Source organism: Carassius gibelio, chromosome A20 (assembly GCF_023724105.1).
Source record: "Carassius gibelio isolate Cgi1373 ecotype wild population from Czech Republic chromosome A20, carGib1.2-hapl.c, whole genome shotgun sequence".
NCBI lineage: Eukaryota > Metazoa > Chordata > Actinopteri > Cypriniformes > Cyprinidae > Carassius > Carassius gibelio.
The window spans coordinates 9,854,344-9,874,662 of NC_068390.1; the positions used below are offsets into that span (position 1 = coordinate 9,854,344).

The following is a 20,319-nucleotide window of genomic DNA, read 5'->3' on the forward strand; positions in this document are numbered from 1 at the left end:
GACCCCAGCCTTAGTCCATTCTTTGTGAAGTTCGCTCAAATACTTGAATCTGTTTCATATTTTTGCAAACGGTTTTCAAAGTGCAAGTTTTTGAATATGGCACCATTATTGTGTCCGTGTAAACATCCAATACTGGAAACTGACATCATGCGCGTGCGTAGTACAGGTGTATATTATGGAAAAGGTCTTTATTTTGTGTAATTGAATAAATAATAAAAAGCTAACTTTATTATATTCTAGATTCATTGCACACAAACTGAAATATTTAAAGAGGTTTTTTTTTTGTTTTAATTCTGATGGTTACCATTTACAGCTTAGGGAGAAAAAAAAATTTGGTATCTCAAAAAAAATTGTATATTCCATTTTGAGCTTGATTAGATTAATTTTGAGTATAAATACTGAGTACCTCTTGGGCTAGTTTAGAACATGCAAAAACAATTATGGGAAAGACTACTGGCTTGACAGTTGTCCAGAATATGATCATTGACACCCTCCACAAGGAGGGTAAGCCACAGAAGGTCATTGCTGAAAGAACTGACTGTTCACAGAGTGCTGTTTCCAAAAATATTAATTGAAAAAGATGCACAAGCAACAGGGATGACGACAGCCTTGGGAAGATTGTCAGGAAAAGCCGATTCAAGAACTTGGGAGAGCTTCACAAGGAGTGGACACAAGCTGGAGTCAGTGCATCAAGAGGTCACCACACTCAGACGTCTTCAGGAAAAGAGCTACCAAGCCACTTCTGAAAAGGATACAACATCAGAAGTGTCTTACCCGGGCTAACGAGAATATATATATATTTGCCATGCATTAAAGTTTATCAAAGTTTATTGACATACAAGTTTAATTAAATTATATTTTAGTTTACAATATAGCACTACTCTTTAACCATGTTTCAAAAAGTTATGAATTTCCTTGTAAACATGTATTTAAGTCCTACTTAAATGGGCCTAGAAAGCACTCTTAGGTTAACCCTTTTAATAAGTAATTGTATTTTGTATAAATTTAAACTAGAACGAAACCAATATTTTCTCTAGGTCCATACATCAGTGAACAGAGCTGTTGAGTTTTTACAACTTACGACAGGAATAGAGTTTCCACCTCCAGAAACTATACTGCTGGCATATTTGCAGTTTGAAGCCCTCACAGATCACGAATATAAGTACTCATGCCCCACCTGTGGCGATTATCCTCCAGTGGTGATCATGGGTGTACACAAACAGACTGCTTCTCCATTATCAGGTATAAAAACTGTAATGCTGTTCAGTGGCTTGTTTATTTCTTTAATAATTTTTGGCATGTTATTCTTATTGTAGTAAAATACTCAAACAACTTTTTCAGGAAATGACATAGAAAAACCTCCAGGGAATTTTAAAGGGGAGGTCAATCTGGAAGAGTTCTGGGAGTCACTGTCCAAAGAGATGATCAGTCGAGGATTTGTTGCAAGTGCATGCATAAAGTGCCTATTACACTATATTGTAAACTATTGGAAAGAATGCTTCTTCTTATTTTTTTTCTGCTGTTTTAGATGGCAGACATGATCTTTTTGCAGTACCACCAAGTTATCATTTTTGGGCTCCTTGGATAGGCAAAAACACACGGCATTCAGACACTGTGCTAAACACAGAGTTTGAGAAAGTTACAGAAGAAAGACTCAGAGAAGAACTTTTCAAACAGAAGGTTTACTTTATTAGTACAACACTTTTAATCTGTGTTAATGTGCAATATATATATATATTGCACTTATATTAACATTTATAAAATAACATTATTTTTGATAGGATGATGTTATTCGAAGTTTATGCCATGAATGTGCTGTGGAATCTACTGGATCTCGCAGCGATCTCCTTCTTAAATTGTCTGATGAAATGAAATCCAGGCAAACATATGATAAAATCTATGCAAAAATCTGGAGTGCCACTGGTGAGCTTAATTTTTACTCTACTGTTTTAACTCTATTCCTGTAAATGTGTAGTATTGTGGGATTAATGTCAATATGTAAATTACTGCTTACATACAAAAAAATAATGTTTATCTTCCAAATCAAAGTATGTGGTGTGAACAACATGAACAGAAATGTTCTTGACCTTTTAATGACATGGCAAAGTTGGTTCAAAATATTATTTCCCCATAAATTATTTATGAATTAGTTATTCATCACTTTTGTAAAAACACCTTTTACCTTTTAAAGTATACACTTTAAAAAGTTTGGGGTCAGTAAGATTTTTGGGTTTTTGAGTCTATTATTCACACTAAGGCTACATCATAAATGGAATAAAAACACTAATATTGTGAGATATTATTAAATTTGAAAATATGTATTTTTTTATATATATATTTTTTTATTTTATTTTTTTATGAAAATTATTCCTGTGATGGCAAAGCTGGAATAGTTCTCAAGAAAAATTTACAATTTTAGATTTTTGTAAAAACCATGATTTTTTTTTTTTTTCAGGATTCTTTGATTAATAATAGAACAAAATATTTTGTTACCTTATAAAAGTATTTGAAGAAAGATTTCCTTTTCTTCAATTTAACCTGTTAAATTATTGTTGTTTCTCTCTCTCTCTTGTTTTTCCATCTTTTATTAGGAGGCTGGGGAGTCATTATGTGCCCCTGTGGAATTGTTTACAGTCTAAAGTGCAGTTTTCAAGCTGAGAGCCATCGAGATTTTGCTGATTTGTTGCTATCATGGCATCATATGCCTAATATCATCATTTATGACTTTGGACAGGCTCTTTCTAAACACACCAATCTAAGGGCATCAGAAAAGCTACCCATCTCTCCGTTTGAAGGACGCCTGGCTGAACCCACTCAAGCTAACATAGAACTGGCCAAGTGTGGACACCTGAAAGTGTCCCTGCCCTGGCTAGATGAGGAAACGAGAGGGACAGATCCTCATGGACACCCGGTGACAGGTTCATCTGATCACTACGTACTTTGTTACCATTTTCATGAAGGCAGCACAGAAGATGAAGATGTTCTGAGGAAGCTCACCCTCGTGCCTCAGCTGGCCGACAAAGTCAATAGTGAGATTACAGAGCAACTCTTTGCTCAAATGAAGAAAAACGACTACTTTTTGGATATGTCTTTGCCATCAACACATCTGTTTCTAATGAGGAACATCACCACTATAATGAAAACAAGGTCAACAAACTGAGCACCAGATCAGCCAAGAGTTTTGGATCCAACTTGCTGACTGAAGATGTGTTGGGTTGTGGAAAGACATGGGTAAAATTACATTATAAATAAATCAAATTGGGATTTGTTTGTTGTAATAGAAATCCTTAGCTAGAAGCACAGAGGACACAATGCTGACATGTTTTATGGTCCTGAGCTACAGAGTTGAGTGTTTTTATTTGGAAGACCTTTATACAACCTGAGATGGGTTATTTGGAGTATTTCAATTATTATCCTAATATTGTGTTCAAACATTTGTTATATATATATATATATATATATATATATATATATATATATATATATATATATATATATATATATATATATATATATATCTTAGTAGCACATATGTGCAGTATAAATAAATTAAAAAAAAATCCATTCTGTCTTTAAGCTTGACTGAGCCTTCAGCACAGACAACCCACTGGAGTTGGAAATCATATTCTGAAATCATTATACCTGACCTTTTTTAATTAATTTGAGCATGAATTTAAATGTTAATGACTATGTTATGACTGGGAATCCATCATTTATATTATATTTTTATAAAATGTTTGAATTTACTTGCATTCAAAGTATTGTGCTTCCTGGACACTGGATTATATGATATTTTTTTAGCTTTTGTATGAAATGTAGCATTGCATTTTTGTCTGCAAATTGCTATTTTATTTATTTTTTTGGTCTACATCCCTGAATATATTCCTACAGGAGTGTTAACGTAGTTAAACTATGTTGTTTGGATATTCTAGGTTTAGTTTATTAGGATTTGTTATTGAATGTTTATTATGTATTCTATATAATTTAACTCGCATGACTAAAAATACACTTTGTCTTATCATTACAGTTTGTAACATCATGAAAAAGAACGGACTTATGTATTATTATTTTACACTAATAAAAACACTTTTTTTTCTTTTTTAAGTAGATTGTTTTGTTCAGTATTATCATTTATCATGCGTTTTATGTGCACAAAAGTATTTCTTTATAGAAACATATATGGATGTAAGATAAAAATGAACCATGCTCCAGAACGGTAGGTGGCGCGGTTGCAGTAATCTGTCGTTGGCTCCGCCCCGAGGCCGCTGCATCAGTGGCTCCGCCCCGTTCAGGTTGATGCTGTAAGCGCTGGAGAGCGGAGTTACTTTGTGCACAAAAGCGATGGCAGAAATATCGCTTTATCTATCCAGCGTCAGTATAACTGTGGCACATGATATGGACCCCGACAAGGTAAATTTGATATTTGACCAATTTAAATCAGGCGTAACCTTAAGTGCCTGAATATTTCCATTTATTTTAAAATCCAATAAAATATTAAAGTCTGTTCCGTTTTATTGTACTGTTATCATTTTGTATTTAAGCATTCACAATCACATCGTGCCAGGAATGAAATAAAACATGTCTTTGACATCATAACGCTATAAAACATATTAAACACCTTATTTTAACATACTAAATGTTTGCTGCATAGTAACTTACAGTTCTGTTCCACCTAAACTTATTATATTACTACCGAAGATAAAAATATAACATGGTATTAGGCATGAACTAATAAAGAATAAAACATTTAAGAAAATTTTGAAGTAATGCAATTTTTTTATTATTATTATTATTTTATTAAGCACACCCATAGTCATTTATTATGGTTACAGAACAGACGCAACAACTTTACTCTGGTAATTTGGAAAATACTCTTTATTTCATTTTGTAAAGGCACTAGGCCAGTTTTTTTCCCTCATGCCAGTTTAAAAGCCCATCATTTTGTGCATGATCAGCTTATTTCTATTATATCTGGTGTGTGCCTGTGGACAGAGCTCTGGAAAAGAGAAGGACTATGAGTGTGTGGAGCTTGGTGATCTGGACAGAAAAGAGAAGACCCCACGCCGCATTATTCATTTCTCCAGCGGAGAGACCATGGAAGAATACAGCACAGATGAGGAGGAGGAAGACACAACACAGAACACAAAGAAAGACCTTCTGTCCTCCATAGACACTGTATGTGTGTTTCAACTAATTCTATAAAGATCCTTAAAGGGAAAGTTCACCCAGTCTGTCATCATTTATTCTCCCTCATATCATGCCAGACCTGTACTGTAGATTTTTTTTTCTAACAATGAAAACAATCAGAATGAGGCTTGAATATAACTTCATTTTTATTTTGTTTCTATTTAAGTCCAAGCTGACCTGGGGCCCGTATGTCTGGTTTCAGATGTGGAGAGCAGCTACATCCACGATATCTGGTAAGTCTGTGACAAAACTGATGTGACTAACAGTTTCCAGATTAAAAATGTAATTGCAGAAGTATTTTGTTTGCACTTTAAAGCAAATATCTGTCATGTTTGCCTTCTTTGCTGATATATTTTGTGACAGATTTGAACACGGTAACACTTTAGAATAAGGGTCCATTAGTTAATTTATTAATTAACATGAACAAACAATGAACAATACATTTATTACTGTATTTTTTGAAAATACAGTTATTCATTGTTAGTTCATGTTAATTCACAGTGCATTAACTAATGTTAAGAAGCACAAATTTAGATTGGAATAATGCATTAGTAAATGATGAAATTAACATGAACTAAGATTAATAAATGCTGTAGAGGTATTGTTCTTGCTTAGTTCATGTTAACTAAAGTAACTAACTAACATTAACTAATGGAACCTTATTCTAAAGTGTTACCCAGATTTGTTACCCAAAAAGTCATAAATTAAACAAATACACGTACATGACTGCAAGATGTTACAATTTATTTTATTTTTTATTTTTTATTGAGAACTACGTATATGTTAGGGGGGAAAAGTGCATACAACCAAAAAAAATCATATCCACATCCTGTTTACAGGCATAATGACAGAAATGTGCATAATCCTGCCTGGGGATTAATTTTTTTTTTTTTTCATATTTATGTTTGTGTCTGTGCACTTAGCAATGAAATCCTCCCCAGGCCGTTGGATGATGTTAAATGATTATGGCATGGTGGTTTTGATGTTTTATTCAAAAATGCAAAACAGCAGAAACATTTTCGAGCTCTAAATATATATGTCATATATATATAAATAGATGTGGCTATCTTTATGTACCATTTAGTTCATGTTTAGCAAAGCACCACATCATAAGATTTTCTTCAATTATTTGCAATCCTGCAACTCCACAGAGATTCACTAAGCTTTTTAATATGGAGCGCCTTGGAAAGCCAGACAATGGAGAACATTACAGTGAATGGATGAACACGTACACAAACATCAATCAAGAATTAAAAGCAGAACTGTGCTTTATTATGCCACATCGAAATATTCCCAATCAAATTCTCATAACATGTCAAATTCTGCCTGTCCCATCTTTCAGCTTGTGATTTAATCGGTGAGCGAATGGCATCACTTTTTGGCATCACCTCAGCTAAATATCAGTATGCCATCGATGAATACAGCCGGTCAAAGAGGGAGGTATGGGGGTCCTTTATATGATTATTATCTCAGTATCTAATTGTCATATTATAATGTTTTTGTTGCTGTTGTTGTTGGTTTTTTCACAGAAGGAGGAGAGAAATGAAGATATGCGGCTCTCTGAAGAGGCAGAGCACCTGTTTGAAGAGCAGCAAATTGATGAGGATGAGGATGAGGATGAAGATGAGGATGAGGATCCGAAGACCAAGCAGCCTGACAACAACAGTACTCAAGTACAGATGACCAATGAGCTGGACCTCCACCGTTCTGTTGTCCCCAACACCCTTCACATCCCGGCTCTCGTTACTCGCACTTAACTGCAGATATATTTTGTCGTATATTTGTGGTTTAACCACTAGCCAGTGTTACTTAAAGCACTTAATATTCTGATTTCTGAATATTAACTTGTGTCTTTGACTGTCTTAATGCACTGATCCTGGGCCAGTGAATCTATATTTACTGATCATGGTGCTAATGAGGAGGTGAGACCCAAAATAATTTCTTTGTCTAAAAATGGAACTACAGTACCATGATTACACTGAACATTTCCACAGTATGTGTGTTTTTAATTGACTCTGTACAGTATGTATGTATGAATTACTATTATTAGTGTTGTGAAACATCTGATGGACTTCCATCGATGCAGGGACACATACCTCACGCTCAATTTTCAGTTTTTATTTAATATACTGCTAATGCTTGATATTTGTCTTGTCGTTGTTTATACTGAACCATTAAATGGTTTTTAAAAAGAAGGGTAAATTTATTTGTTTAACATGAATAAAATACTAGTTTTATGTATGGTCAGCCATATAAAATAATTGTGTCCATGCCTTTTCATCGCTAATGATTCACTGCATTCATTTTAATACATGCAAAATACGCAATACAACAAAATATTATTTGCAATGGTCTTCCTTTCATAGCAGTTCATCCTACTTCTGAATTCTGTGATTTTTATAAAGTAAACTGCTGGGAAAGTGCTTGTATTTCACTCTTGGAAGCCTGTCGGTTGTGTGGGTAGAACTGTGCTCTCTCACTGATAAATACGCTTTTGTCTTGGCCAACAAAGGTCTCGATGTCAGTGTGGTACTGAAGGCCAGTTGAGCATGTCCTCAGCGTAACCCTGCTCAGCTGAGAAAGGCTGTTTTCATCCACACAGGGACGTTCATTATGACGTGATCCAAATTAGCATTACTTCAACTACATTAGGTTCAATTACAATAGACAGCTCAAAACATATTTTCACTTTGCAAGCGCATGAGTCATGTAATATGGCAATAAATGGCTGATAATGGAGGGAAGTTTATGTATATAAATAAATGTAGATGTATATATGTTTGAAATAATATATGTGTGTGTACTGTGTATGTTCTTATACAGTACAGACCAAAAGTTTGGACACACCTTCTCATTCAAAGAGTTTTCTTTATTTTCATGACTATATATATATATATATATATATATATATACGTATATATATATATATATATATATATAATAGTTTTCTACTAACAACCTAAATGTAGGTGCTTATCCTTACCTGTAAAATTGAAAATGATCCAAAAAATTATTCAGGTCGATTGCCTCCAATGGTGCAGTTTGTTGTTTCAATGCAACAAATAAATAAGTGACAAATAGTGTTAATTATGAGTTCTACTAACAACCTAAAAATATGTATTTTTTTCTTACCTAAAATTTTTAAAAGCACTCCAAAGACTCCAACTTTATTCAAATGTTGCAATTTGTTCTTTCAATACAAAGATAAACAAAACAGTGTTAAAGGGTTAGTTCAATGAAAATTTGTCCATCTGGATATTTATCTTACAAAAATGCATGGATTCGTTACAGGGGGGCTTTATTCACCCCCTGAAGCCGTGTGAGGGATGTTTTATTACAGATTTGCACACTTTATTTCACGTCTTCTGAACACTTGACAACAAACACCCAGGCTTGGAAGAACAAGGACAATTTTTCAAATAACTCTGATTGGATCCTACACCGCGGATGCTTCAAGGGTGAGTAGAAGATGAGAACTAATCCTTTAACTATGAGTTCTACGATTTCCTCCGGTGGTGCAGTTTGTTGATTCAAAACAAATAAAATGAACAACTGTCTTAATTATAAGTTCTACTGACAGCCTAAAAATAGGTATTGATTTAAAACATTCAGACATTTCAAAATCACAATTGCTGGTTTTAAGTGTACAACATACAAAACTTTAGAACTCTAAAATTAAACATTAAAGTGCAATATCTCACCTTATTTGGTATAAACTTTTACATCTTACATGTAAGGTGTGGATTTCCCTCATGTTGTTTCTGTAATTACCAGACACAGGGAGTGGACAAAATCTGCACTTTTCAACAAACTGAGAAAAAAAAAAAAAACATCATACATCTTTTGGGGAAATACCAGCAATAATAATCTGACTAATGGCATGTTTTAGGAGGAGTTTGGGGTTTGTTTCTGTATGGCTTAGCTCTTCAGTGTCCAGCAGTTCTGTGTGTTCTGTGACATCATGATCGAAAGAGCCGTTTTCAAAACACAACAGAGAGTAGCAGCCACAAAGCGCCAGCTCGTCATGACAACCAGATTATCATTCATCTGATTGGCTGAAAGACGTTCAACAATTAGACTATTAGGAAATAAATTTGAAATGGCAAAGAAACAGATTTATTTTTCTGCTAACGATATCAGCTACAACAGTTAGACTCTGAGGTTATTTAATAAGTTATATTTTGGTCTAAATGTGTTCCTCAAAAGAGCCAGCAGATGGCAATGTTGACCCTGTGTTGTCAGAACAGAAAGAGCTGCATATATATAACTCTTGCATCACTTATTTTTATATCACTATATGTTCAGTGGACATTTACACACACACACACACACACACGCATATATATATAAAATTTACTAATAAATTTGTATAGAAGGTTTATTTTACTATTAAAGGAATAGTTCACCCAAAAACTGTCGCTTCTAGTCAAAATGCCAGTCCATAATCCATAATAACGCTTCCTCCGATGTCCAATTTTTTTTTGTCTTTGAACATCAAAATTCACCAACATATTTGTTTAGAACTGTCTTGGGCTCTTTTGGCTTGTAAACGCGTGCATATTTCTCTCCTGATTCAGACTAGATGACTTCACTGGAAAAGGAAATATCATGGATTGAGTGCTTTAGCTGCATGCCACGCTTTAACGTTAAAAACGTCTTTAAGATGAATTTGTTTATTACAAACATGCAGCTCATGCACAACATTCATTAACTGGAGTGGTGTGGATGACTTTTGGATTATTGTGATGTATTTATCAGCTGTTTGGACTCTCATTCTGACGGCACCCATTCACTATAGAGGTGACAGAATCAGTATGTTCCGATGTACGTCCAAATGTTTTTTTTTTAAACCTCTCAGGTAGAACATGTAAAAGACTATTCAACATGGGTGCAGAGACGTGTGTAATGGGAGGAGGTAAAGCATATTGTCTCAATTTATTTTTCAAACTGGCAGTTAAGATCATATTCCTGCTTCTGTTGCAGATATAATTAGTGACTGTTTTGTGTCAACCTCTAATTAGTTACACACAGTAGCCTATAAATCAGGTTTATAATCAGTGGGAAAAACCCAGATTACACAAATCTTTTAATTACAGTATTTAGCAACACTTGATGGCGGTGTTTATCTGGGCTACGGCTATTGTGAAACTCTGTGTTTTGTTACAGTAGGAAAACAATGCTTTTTTTTCTACCATACTCAACCGTCCCTTTTCGTGCTTCGGGTGTTTAAATAGAGCTTCTGGTTTCACTTGTGGTTTACTTCATTAAACATACATGTATTTGGTGCCCTGAATGCATGCCACAGCTAGTGACTTCCAAAAATAGGTCACACCACATCCATCGTCCCCTGTTATTGTACCCTTCACAAAGATTTGTTTCTAAACTAGTGGGGAGGGGGGGTTCTGTTATTTGTTACATCCGTCTAGACTAGAGATTGTTCACCTTTTCCGCCATGGATTTGCGTCAGACAGCTGCAGAAAAGTGGGTGAGTCTGGGCTTTTTTTTTTTTTTTTTTTTTAACCAGAAGAAAAATAGACATGAATGTGCTCTGCAGAGACTCCCGGGCTGAAAATAGTTCTGTACAGCCATTAGCCCTCACTGCTTTATTATAGGGACAACTTCCTTTTATTCACATCCTTGCCCTGATCCCACAATGATGTCCAACAGCTGTCTGGATGTTGTCCAGTGCAGTTGTGGTGTCAAATGCGGCTTTTAAAGGGGTCATATGATGTTGTTAAAATAACATTGTGTATTTGATGTAATGAAATGTGTTATTTCGGTTTAAGGTTCAACAAAAATACATTATTTTCCACATACTGTACATTATTACTTCTCCTCTATGCCCGCCTTCTGAAGCGCATCGTTTTTTACAAAGCTCATCGGCCTGAAAATCGAGGTGTGCCCTCTATAAGACTGCATATATAATGTTGCCTTGTTTCTCTAAAGTTGCTCTTTTTCTTGTTTTAAATCTAGCCAAAACCCATGTGTTGCGTGTGAAACACAGTAGGCTTTGATTAGTATACATTTATAGTGAAATGACTGCATTTCCATATCAATCCATGTTCATTTTTACCGCGAACAATGCGCTGTCACTTTAATTCAGCGCATGCAGCACAGCAAAAATAGACTCTGTACGTAAACGATCACTGCACTGCTGCAGACGCACTGCTGCTGGAACGCACTGACGGACCGCAACCGCGTGCAGTGTGAATGCTGGAATCCGTTAACATGGGTGCGTAAAAAAATACGCAACGCATACGGAGTATGTGTGAAACGGGCGTTAGGAGTAACTGAATAACTCAGGATCCGGTTAAATAGAACGATTCGTTCGAAATCCGGTCATCACTAGAAGAGAAAAATAAAATAAAATAAAACCCATTACAAACTAGGCATTTGTTGCATCCAGTGGGGAAATAATTACTGATTATGTTGACTTATACTGTCTTTTTACGCATTCCGTTGCATTGCATTGCATATCGTGCCCAATAAACATAAAACCATGTCTCCATTTGTGATCAGAGACCAACAAACAACAAGAATACTCTACACTTCTCTAACTTGTGTTTAAATCATCATCTACAAATTATTTAATTATAAACACATACAGTACTTACAGGCTGTGAGTCAGAAGCGCCAGACTGTCCTTGCGAAGTTGGAACTTCCCAACTTCATAGAAACAATCTTTGATCACAGACCCATTGTAGGCTAGTCTGCATGTTCAGGAAACAGTCCTCATCCTCCGTAAAATGCGCTGCACACATATTTGGGTTGTTGTAAAGACAACTTCACCACTGATTTCTAGACATGTCCTCTTTTGGAAGGCCAAACAAAGTAGTTTCGCTTTCACAACGAAACACAGCGTCTTCACAACATGGCGCCAGCAGCAACAGCAAGAATAAACATTATGCCTTCTTCCTTTGCGTGAACATTTGGGCGGCGTTATGCAAATCTCCCAACATCGTGACGTAGGCATGTGGGGGCATGTTAAGGCCCTGGTATACTTCAAACAAAGCTCGTTTCTGTTCCTTGTTTGGGGGCAAAAATAAATTTTAAAAGGCTGAGTGTAGGTATTCTGCTTCAGGGAACATTCCAACACCCCTGCGCTGCTGGAGGCGGGGTGTAGATTAAAAAAACAAACAATTAAATGATGAAGTGTAGACATATATGTGCCAGATGGGCCTCAATGGCCAGAATATTATAGACAAAAGAATGATGATTAGCAGCAGTTCAGAGTCAAGTATCATGTTCGCAAAACAAAAGAGACATTCCATTTCCAAAATCAGTAGGAAATATCTGTAACAGCTCATCTATTCGACACTCCAATGTATTCATGTTACTAGTGACTAGGAGATTTTGTTTTCCTGAATGACCTCCACTAAATAAGAAACAAACCGGGGAAATAAAACTCTTACATCAAAGAAGGTGGAGTTCCAGAACACACCCACTGATTGAATAACCACCACGGACCAATAGAAGCTCAAAGGTCCCCCAGAAAGTTTGCTTTGATCATCCGATCGAACGAACTTCCTTTTGTTCTAAATTACGTCATATCAGTTCATTCTATGATTTAGTCTGAAGTATATCAAGGCCTTTAGGATGAGCCGTTTTAGGGGACCTGGTTGACTCTTAACTTTGATAAAGAATATCTCTTTGGATTTGAGACTTTAGTCTTTGCAACTTAACAGATCTTCCTTAAGCACTCCAAAGAGAAGGGAAAAGTTGAAATTGCATCAAATGACCCCTTTAAAGGTGCTGTAGGGAGCTTTAGTAAAAAAATATTTTTTACATATTTATTAAACCTGTCATTATGTCCTGACAGTAAAATATGAGACAGATAATCTGTGAAAAAATCACGCTCCTCTGGCTCCTCCCAGTGGTCCTATTGCCATTTGCAGAAAGTCATGCGCTCCCGGTAAAAAACAACCAATCAGAGCTGCGGTCCGTAACTTTGTTTGTGTTCAAAATGTAGAAAAATGTATATAATAAGCGAGTACACCATGAATCCATTTTCCAAACAGCGTTTTTAGCTTGTCCTGAATCACTAGGGTACACACCTATAATAAGTGTTTATATTCGGACTATTTTAGATTGCTTCGGGGGTACCGCGGCGGAGTAACCCAGTACCTTTGTGATTCTTCATTGACATAAACAGAGAGAAGTAGTTCTGGCTACGATGTTCTTCCGCAAGACGCAAGCAGTTCTGTTTATTAACCGCTAGAGCGTCAAAAGTTCCCTACCGCAGCTTTAAAAGACCCTCTCCTACAGGTCCCAAATGCTGTAGTACCAGATCTACTCCCCTAGGGGGAGCCATCAAAGTTAGATATAATTTTTTTTTTTTTTTTTTTTTTAAGCATAATGCAGCTCTCTTTGTTCGTGAACAATCAGGTCCCCCTCAACAAGTAGGGCAGGGGTACCTAAGCGTTACTGTCAGCCGAACACTTTGGATGTGAAATATTTACATGAAGTACCCCCTGAGATTATATGTTATTATTTCAATAATTAAATGCCACATTCACACTGTATAATTTCACTTAGTGGTCACCTAAAATGCAAGTAAACAGATAAATATCTAATCTTTTTCAGTAAGTGTTTTATTATAATTGATTTTACTCATTTAGGGTGACAATATGTTTTTTCCTGTAGATGAATTTTGGTAAAAAGTTTGACCAATAGCATGCAGGCATTGTACATAATTGACTAATGATGGCATGCCAGAATGAAGGATCCACAGAGAACAGTCAGAGCAATGTAAATATGTGTACATAAAAGGTATGAGGACAGTAGAGAGCAAGTCGATAGGAAATCAAAGCAAAAACCCAGACCATTTTAGGCAAATTAGAAATCTTACTAAGCTATATCACAATTATAGTGCTGCCCCATTTATTGTAATTTTACATTCAATTAATAGCTTTTCATCAGCTCACAAACCCTCTGCAGTTTGTTTGGGAAACCATGACCTAGCTGATCTAGCAGGTATGCTATCCGTTCTCTGTCACAGTTTGTTTGCACTACTCTGGCCTTCTGTACTTATTCAGCATAGGCCTATATATTTAATGGATGTATACATTATAATGGACCCTGACAGCACATATACATCACAGAGATGTCTATATGACATCTGCATTTACATCTGCAAGAGTGTTTGCTCATCTGCAATACATCTATAGGACATTCATGTCTGTCTGCAGAGTGTCATAAATGATAAAGTGATATCAAAATCATAACATGATTGTTTTAGGAGACACTGAAGTTGCCATCTCATTAATAAAAATAAAAATAAATAAATTGCTGGTTATGCTGGTTATAGCTTTAAAATACATTTCTACACATGCAAATGTAGTTTTAACATTTAAAGTACTATAAGTAAACATTAGTTAATGTATTAGAAACAAACATGACAATATTAATAAATTCTGTAAAAAAAAAAAAAAATCAAAAAAAAAAAAAAACATCATCAAAGTGAATGAATCCAATCAGTTTTCAGACTCTTAATTTCTGTTTATATGAACCCCAAACATAGCAATCTGAATCACATATGTACGCATGCAGTATTCTGAACAATTACACATGAGCTACTGTGAATATTTTAGTAAATATTAGCAAATCTTAGTGATACATGCAACATACTTGTCGAGGTATTATGCGTATATATGTGCAAGATGTTGATTACATTATTTCAGGTCTACACCACCCCTTCAAATCGTGCATGAAGGCCATCATTCCAGTTACTAAAAGGTCATTTAGTTGCATTTAAATGTAGCTATCGTTAGTTTATATTACGTACATAATGCAACTAATGAACTGAACTTAATTGTAAAGTGTTATCTGTCATTTTTGCTAAAACGAGATTTACTTGTACATGAGAACATATAATACAGTTTAAACAAATGATGACAGTTTGTAAGCAACTGAAAATGAATCTGCCAAATTCCAAACAGGAGAAACCACAAAGACTGGTTTTAACAAAAGACAACTTCGCTGGTCCGACTTCCAAATGCAGCTGGTCTGGCCTGCACAGATATGCTCTGCCGGGGATTTCCACCACCCATGCATCCTCTTTCCTGCTGCTCTGCCCAAAAACCCAGATCTCTTCTTTCAGCACAGCAGAGCCGCAGACTTTTCCCAATCACTCGTAACATTACTGTAAACGACACTGCTGTTAAAACCAGAACAGATCGAATTCTACAATTTCATCATTACTAGACTTTACTGCATTGCAAGACTTTTTATAATTTCTACATTTACAAACATGCACAGTCATTTCTACATTCATCTCTTAGGAAAATGCAGAATCAAGGCTATCTATCTATCTATCTGTATCTATCTATCTATCTATAGTTTTGCATGCAAGGGTATCAAAACCATCAAACAAGCATGTGTGAAGGCTACTTGTATCATGCTGTGAGAAGAAAGGTCTCAAGATAAAACACTGTTTCTCCCTGAGCTCTGGAAAGTCCCCACCAGGCACTGTCTGCTGTACGAGTGCAGACCGAGAACCTCAAAGGCAAGAGGTCCGATCTACCCTCCCTCATGATAAGGGTGTAAACCCCGAGTGAATAGGCAAGCCAAAAAAATTGTTAAAATTTTTTACAAAAATTGGATCATATTGGGGAGATTTTTGGTAGTTTTTCAGTTAGGCTAACCATTAAATATTTCAGTCCTGTATTTTTGTTGGTGTTTTAAGCATTATGTATAACAAAGAATACAACAAATATAGTTTAAGATATGTATAGTGTATATGTGTATATGTATACACTTTTGGTTGTATAAAGACCCGATTCATAATTTGGAATCACACACAAGTGTTAATGCACATGATTCATATCATAGCATGTGTAAATGTCACCTCACACTTTTTGAACTTTCTGAAGAGATTTTGACCAGCATCATAATACATAAATAAATAAAAAAATAAAGGTTCTATTTTGTGTTTTTCTGTGTTCATGCATTCATCAAAACCTCTCTATTTACTAAGTGGTGAAGTAATAATACAGACTGGTGTGGTCAGACATAAATGAGCTCATTCATAGAGGATGGACAGTTGGGGAAATTCAGGGACATTTTGTCCAGCACTAAGCATAGTTCCAGCCCTTTATACCAGCATTTCCTCTTCCTGTCTAACCCTTTGCTGTCAACAGCCCAGCACAGCATGCAAGCATAAACAGGACAGGGAGATTTTGGGTTTGCTTTAAAGTGGTCATATGATGTTGCTAAAAATATTTTTTTCTTGTGTATTTGGTGTAATGAAATGTGCTTATACAGTTTACTGTTCAAAAATACATTATTTTCCACATACTGTACATTGATTCTGAAACTTTTCTGTTGGGTTTGAGACTTAAGTCTTTAGGGATCATATCGGTTCACAAACAGCTTGTAACACTCCAAAGAGAAATGAAAACTTGAAATCGCATCATATGACACCTTTAAAGGGGGGGGGGGGTGAAAGGCTTGTTTTCACTCAATATCCTGTTAATCTTGAGTACCTATAGAGTAGTACTGCATCCTTCATAACTCCAAAAAGTCTTTAGTTTTATTATATTCTTAAGGGAAAGATAGTCTGTACCGATTTTTCCCGGAAAAACACGACCGGCTGGAGGCGTGACGTGTGGGCGGAGCTAAATAATCACGAGCGCCAGAAGGCTTTTGCGTTGAGAGCGTTTGGAAGCTGACATTACCTTGAGGAAAAAACCATCATCCCAAACAAACAATGGCCTACAGTCAGATTCAGCGTATATTTATGAATCAGATCCCGAGGCTGAAACTGAACGAGAGCAGCAGCAGCAACGACTCGCTCCGAGCGGGGCTCGAACCCGGGTCTCTGGCATGGGAGGCGGACGCACTAACAAGGAGGCAGAGATATTTTAAGCAGATTTACTCACCGCCTTCGGTTCCAACACATGATCGTGACCCTTTTTCGTTGGGATTGCATCATCCTTAAGAAATAAACGATACGCAAATCCGTCATCAAACTGGGCCTTGTTTGTAAAACAAGCATTTTCGAAATGCAGGGAACAAACAAACACTTGCACAACTCCGTTGATGCTCTGTAAAAATAAACTCCATCCACTGGTCCCTTAATGCTGTTTTTTCTTTGGTAATCTGTGCAGGGTTGTCTTGCCCTGGCAACCAAAAACACACTCCTTTTGTGACATTTCGCGACGCTCTCGCTCTGATCAGTGATTGTCTGTTGTGCTCTCAGTGCTCTGCTATACGGGAGCGCGCTCTTCCGGCAGAAGTGCCCTTAGGACCCATATAAGGAAATTCCGCTCCATCTAACGTCACACAGAGCCATATTCGAAAAAAACTTTCCGAAACTTGTGACAAACCGGAAGGAGTATTTTTGGAACAGAAATACTCCTTCAAACGTACAACTTAATTTTTGAAACTTTGTCCATGTTTAGCATGGGAATCCAACTCTTTAACAGTGTAAAAAACTCAGTATGCATGAAATAGCATTTCATCCCACCTTTAAACTGTTAAAGAGTTGGATTATCGTTTATTTCTTAAGGATGATGCAATCCCAACGAAAAAGGGTCACGATCATGTGTTGGAACCGCAGGCGGTGAGTAAAACTGCTTAAAATATCTCTGCCTCCTTGTTAGTGCGTCCTCCTCCCATCGGAGACCCGGGTTCGAGCCCCGCTCGGAGCGAGTCGTTGCTGCTGCTGCTCTCGTTCAGTTTCAGCCTCGGGATCTGATTCTGGATCATAAATATACGCTGAATCTGACTGTTAGCCATGGTTTGTTTGGGATGATGGTTTTTTCCTCAAGGTAATGTCACAGCTTCCAAACGCTCTGAACACAAAAGCCAACTGGCGCTCGTGATTCTTTAGCTCCGCCCACACGTCACGCCTCCAGTCGGTCATGTTTTTCCGGGAAAAATCGGTACAGACTATCTTTCTCTTATGAATATAATAAAACTAAAGACTTTTTGGAGTTATGAAGGATGCAGTACTACTCTATAGGTACTCAAGATTAACACGATATTGAGTGAAAACGAGCATTTCACCCCCCTTTAAAAAACTCAGTATGCATGAAATAGCATTTCAACCCCCCACCCCCTTTAATGTTTAAAGGTGAAGAGTGTAATTTATTTGCCGCACCAGCAGAAACATTTAAATTCAGTCACTTATACAGAAGGTTGATTTCCTCCAAAAGTATCAGTACTCTGTCTTTATCACAGTATTGTGTTTGTTTGAGCCTTCTGACCAGCCCATCACTGCTACATTTACTCAACCAATAGTGTAAGTTTGGGGCTAGCCTGCCGCCAATGAGGGGGTGTTCAAGTCATTATTTTTGCAAATCTAATTGATTTTGCTAAAGGTGCAGAAATTACACAGTTTGCCCTTAGTTGAAGCCATGGATCAAGTCTTCTGTCTGTGGTAGTTTATCAGTGACTCTGTTTACATGGACACCAGTAGTCTGATTATTGCCAGAGTAACTTGCAGTACATGCTACTGTACCTGACATTATTTATATTACTAGCAAAGAAATTAGGTTGTTTTACTGCCATTTTACAGTAGTCTATTTGCTTATACCCCAATCCACAAGAATAAAAAAAAAAAATCTTAATTTGGTTAATTGGCCTGTAATTTGCCACAAATACTATATGTTGTGCACTTATAATTTACGACACATCTAAAAATGTCTACTGTATGTATTCAACCATTAAAAACTTGTGATGTCTATATAGCCTTAAGCTATAAACATTGTGGCTTCTTCTGTACCTCCATGCTCTGGAACCTGTTCAAATATCTGCAGTAGCACATGCACACTTTGTGCGGAGTGAAAAACATGCAAGTACATGCTAGTATAATGCAATTAAAACTGCAATCCTCTAAATATTTCACTTCGATTAGTTACGCTGAAGCTGCCTTGTTACTACTGGAAGTCATTGATATCCAATGAAGCGTGGTGCGGGAGCTGCATGAAGTTTTGACCACATGCATATGCTGAATTTTCAGAACCAATTCGAGCTTCGGGTGCGATGAAATTTTGATGTACTAAATGTGTTACTTTAACATTGTTGCATCATATCACTGCCATTCACAATTCATCTTGCATGGCCTCGTGGGATAGTAGTGTCCAAAAAATGAGCATATAAAAATTTTGCCGGACATAGAAGGTCTTCCAGGTACTTTTTGCTTACTGCTCTGAATTCAGATACTCTTTTGCTGTACTGTTTTATGGAAGTAGGTATATTCGGACACAGCTTCTGTTTACGTGTGATCCAAGTGAATTACAGCACTTCTTTAATTGCCCCAAAAGGGTACATGTACAAATAGTCAGTTGTTTAATTCTTAGAATTCACTGTCCTTTTTTTGTTTTGTTTTTTCAAGGAAACTTCCATGGAAAGAAGTCTGCTACTACTAAAAAAGGAAAGAAAGGAACTCCCCTTATCTCTAATGTGGTACATGTGTGCGACTGCTGACGTAACTGGATCAATACCCTTAAAAAGAACCCCTGGAGAGGCACAGTTCCTTTTACATATTGTCGCATGAACATAAAGAGGTGAGAGTCTTGTTTCATGTCTTGGGGGAAAATATGCATATCCACATCAAAGATTTGTGGGAAATGCTTTTGCTACATTGTGCACTGCACCAACCAAAAACCCTGTTCCAATAAACTCAAATGCCAATTTTCACACATTTTGCAGAGCGTGCTATAAGCGTTGGCTTTTTTGCTTTTTGATGCATGTTTTCAAGTCGGGCCTCTACAGACACCATCAAAATACGGACTTGCCGTCAGTGAAGGTGTAACAGAAGTAGCAGATGTTGACGCCAGTAGAAAAGCATTTACCCACTGCGGTTTGGTTCATGTTATATTATACGTCTCGGTCATCAAAAGCAAATAGATACATGCACAAGGGAATTCCCCAGAGCGGCTGAACAATTACAGATGTGTAAATCCCCACTCTATGTCCTAGGTCAATATCCTCCCATTGACAGGAGCACAAAATCCTCAAACACTGCTCTGGGAAGCAGCTGGGAGCTGATATGAAAGCAGCTTTCTGTTTTTACCAAAGACAGTTAAACAAACTCTTGATCAATTTATAGACCTGTATCAGCAATATTATTGTTTGTTTCTGAAGCACTCAGTGGCCTTGCATGCTTTTTGGGATACACATTATCAA

General features: G+C 36.6%; 3 protein-coding genes across 3 annotated transcripts in view; all 3 read left to right on the forward strand.

The window, feature by feature from the left end:
* The window catches only part of LOC127938371 (proteasome subunit alpha type-6), a 401,218-nt gene that overhangs the window by 371,090 nt on the left and 9,809 nt on the right, over window positions 1–20,319 (forward strand). The gene's annotated exons all lie outside the window — the stretch shown is intronic.
* On the forward strand, window positions 726–3,417 carry LOC127938368 (uncharacterized). The gene is made up of 5 exons (XM_052534948.1): window positions 726–1,242; window positions 1,342–1,446; window positions 1,529–1,680; window positions 1,782–1,923; window positions 2,592–3,417. The coding sequence occupies exons 1-5, from the start codon at window positions 1,206–1,208 to the stop codon at window positions 3,158–3,160; spliced, it is 1,005 nt and encodes a 334-aa protein (XP_052390908.1). The 5' UTR covers window positions 726–1,205; the 3' UTR covers window positions 3,161–3,417.
* Window positions 4,264–7,524, forward strand: zgc:153383 (uncharacterized protein LOC751751 homolog). The gene is made up of 5 exons (XM_052534956.1): window positions 4,264–4,410; window positions 4,993–5,175; window positions 5,354–5,420; window positions 6,530–6,627; window positions 6,717–7,524. Exons 1-5 carry the CDS (start codon window positions 4,342–4,344, stop codon window positions 6,942–6,944), a joined length of 645 nt encoding a protein of 214 aa, XP_052390916.1. The 5' UTR covers window positions 4,264–4,341; the 3' UTR covers window positions 6,945–7,524.

Coding starts and splice junctions, on each gene's coding strand:
- LOC127938368 (XM_052534948.1), top strand. CDS start 1,206: ATGGGTGTACACAAACAGACTGCTTCTCCATTATCAG. Junction 1,681..1,781: donor AAGAACTTTTCAAACAGAAG/GTTTACTTTATT, acceptor TATTTTTGATAG/GATGATGTTATTCGAAGTTT. Junction 1,924..2,591: donor AAAAATCTGGAGTGCCACTG/GTGAGCTTAATT, acceptor ATCTTTTATTAG/GAGGCTGGGGAGTCATTATG.
- zgc:153383 (XM_052534956.1), top strand. CDS start 4,342: ATGGCAGAAATATCGCTTTATCTATCCAGCGTCAGTATAACTGTGGCA. Junction 4,411..4,992: donor ATGATATGGACCCCGACAAG/GTAAATTTGATA, acceptor GCCTGTGGACAG/AGCTCTGGAAAAGAGAAGGA. Junction 5,176..5,353: donor TTCTGTCCTCCATAGACACT/GTATGTGTGTTT, acceptor TTTCTATTTAAG/TCCAAGCTGACCTGGGGCCC.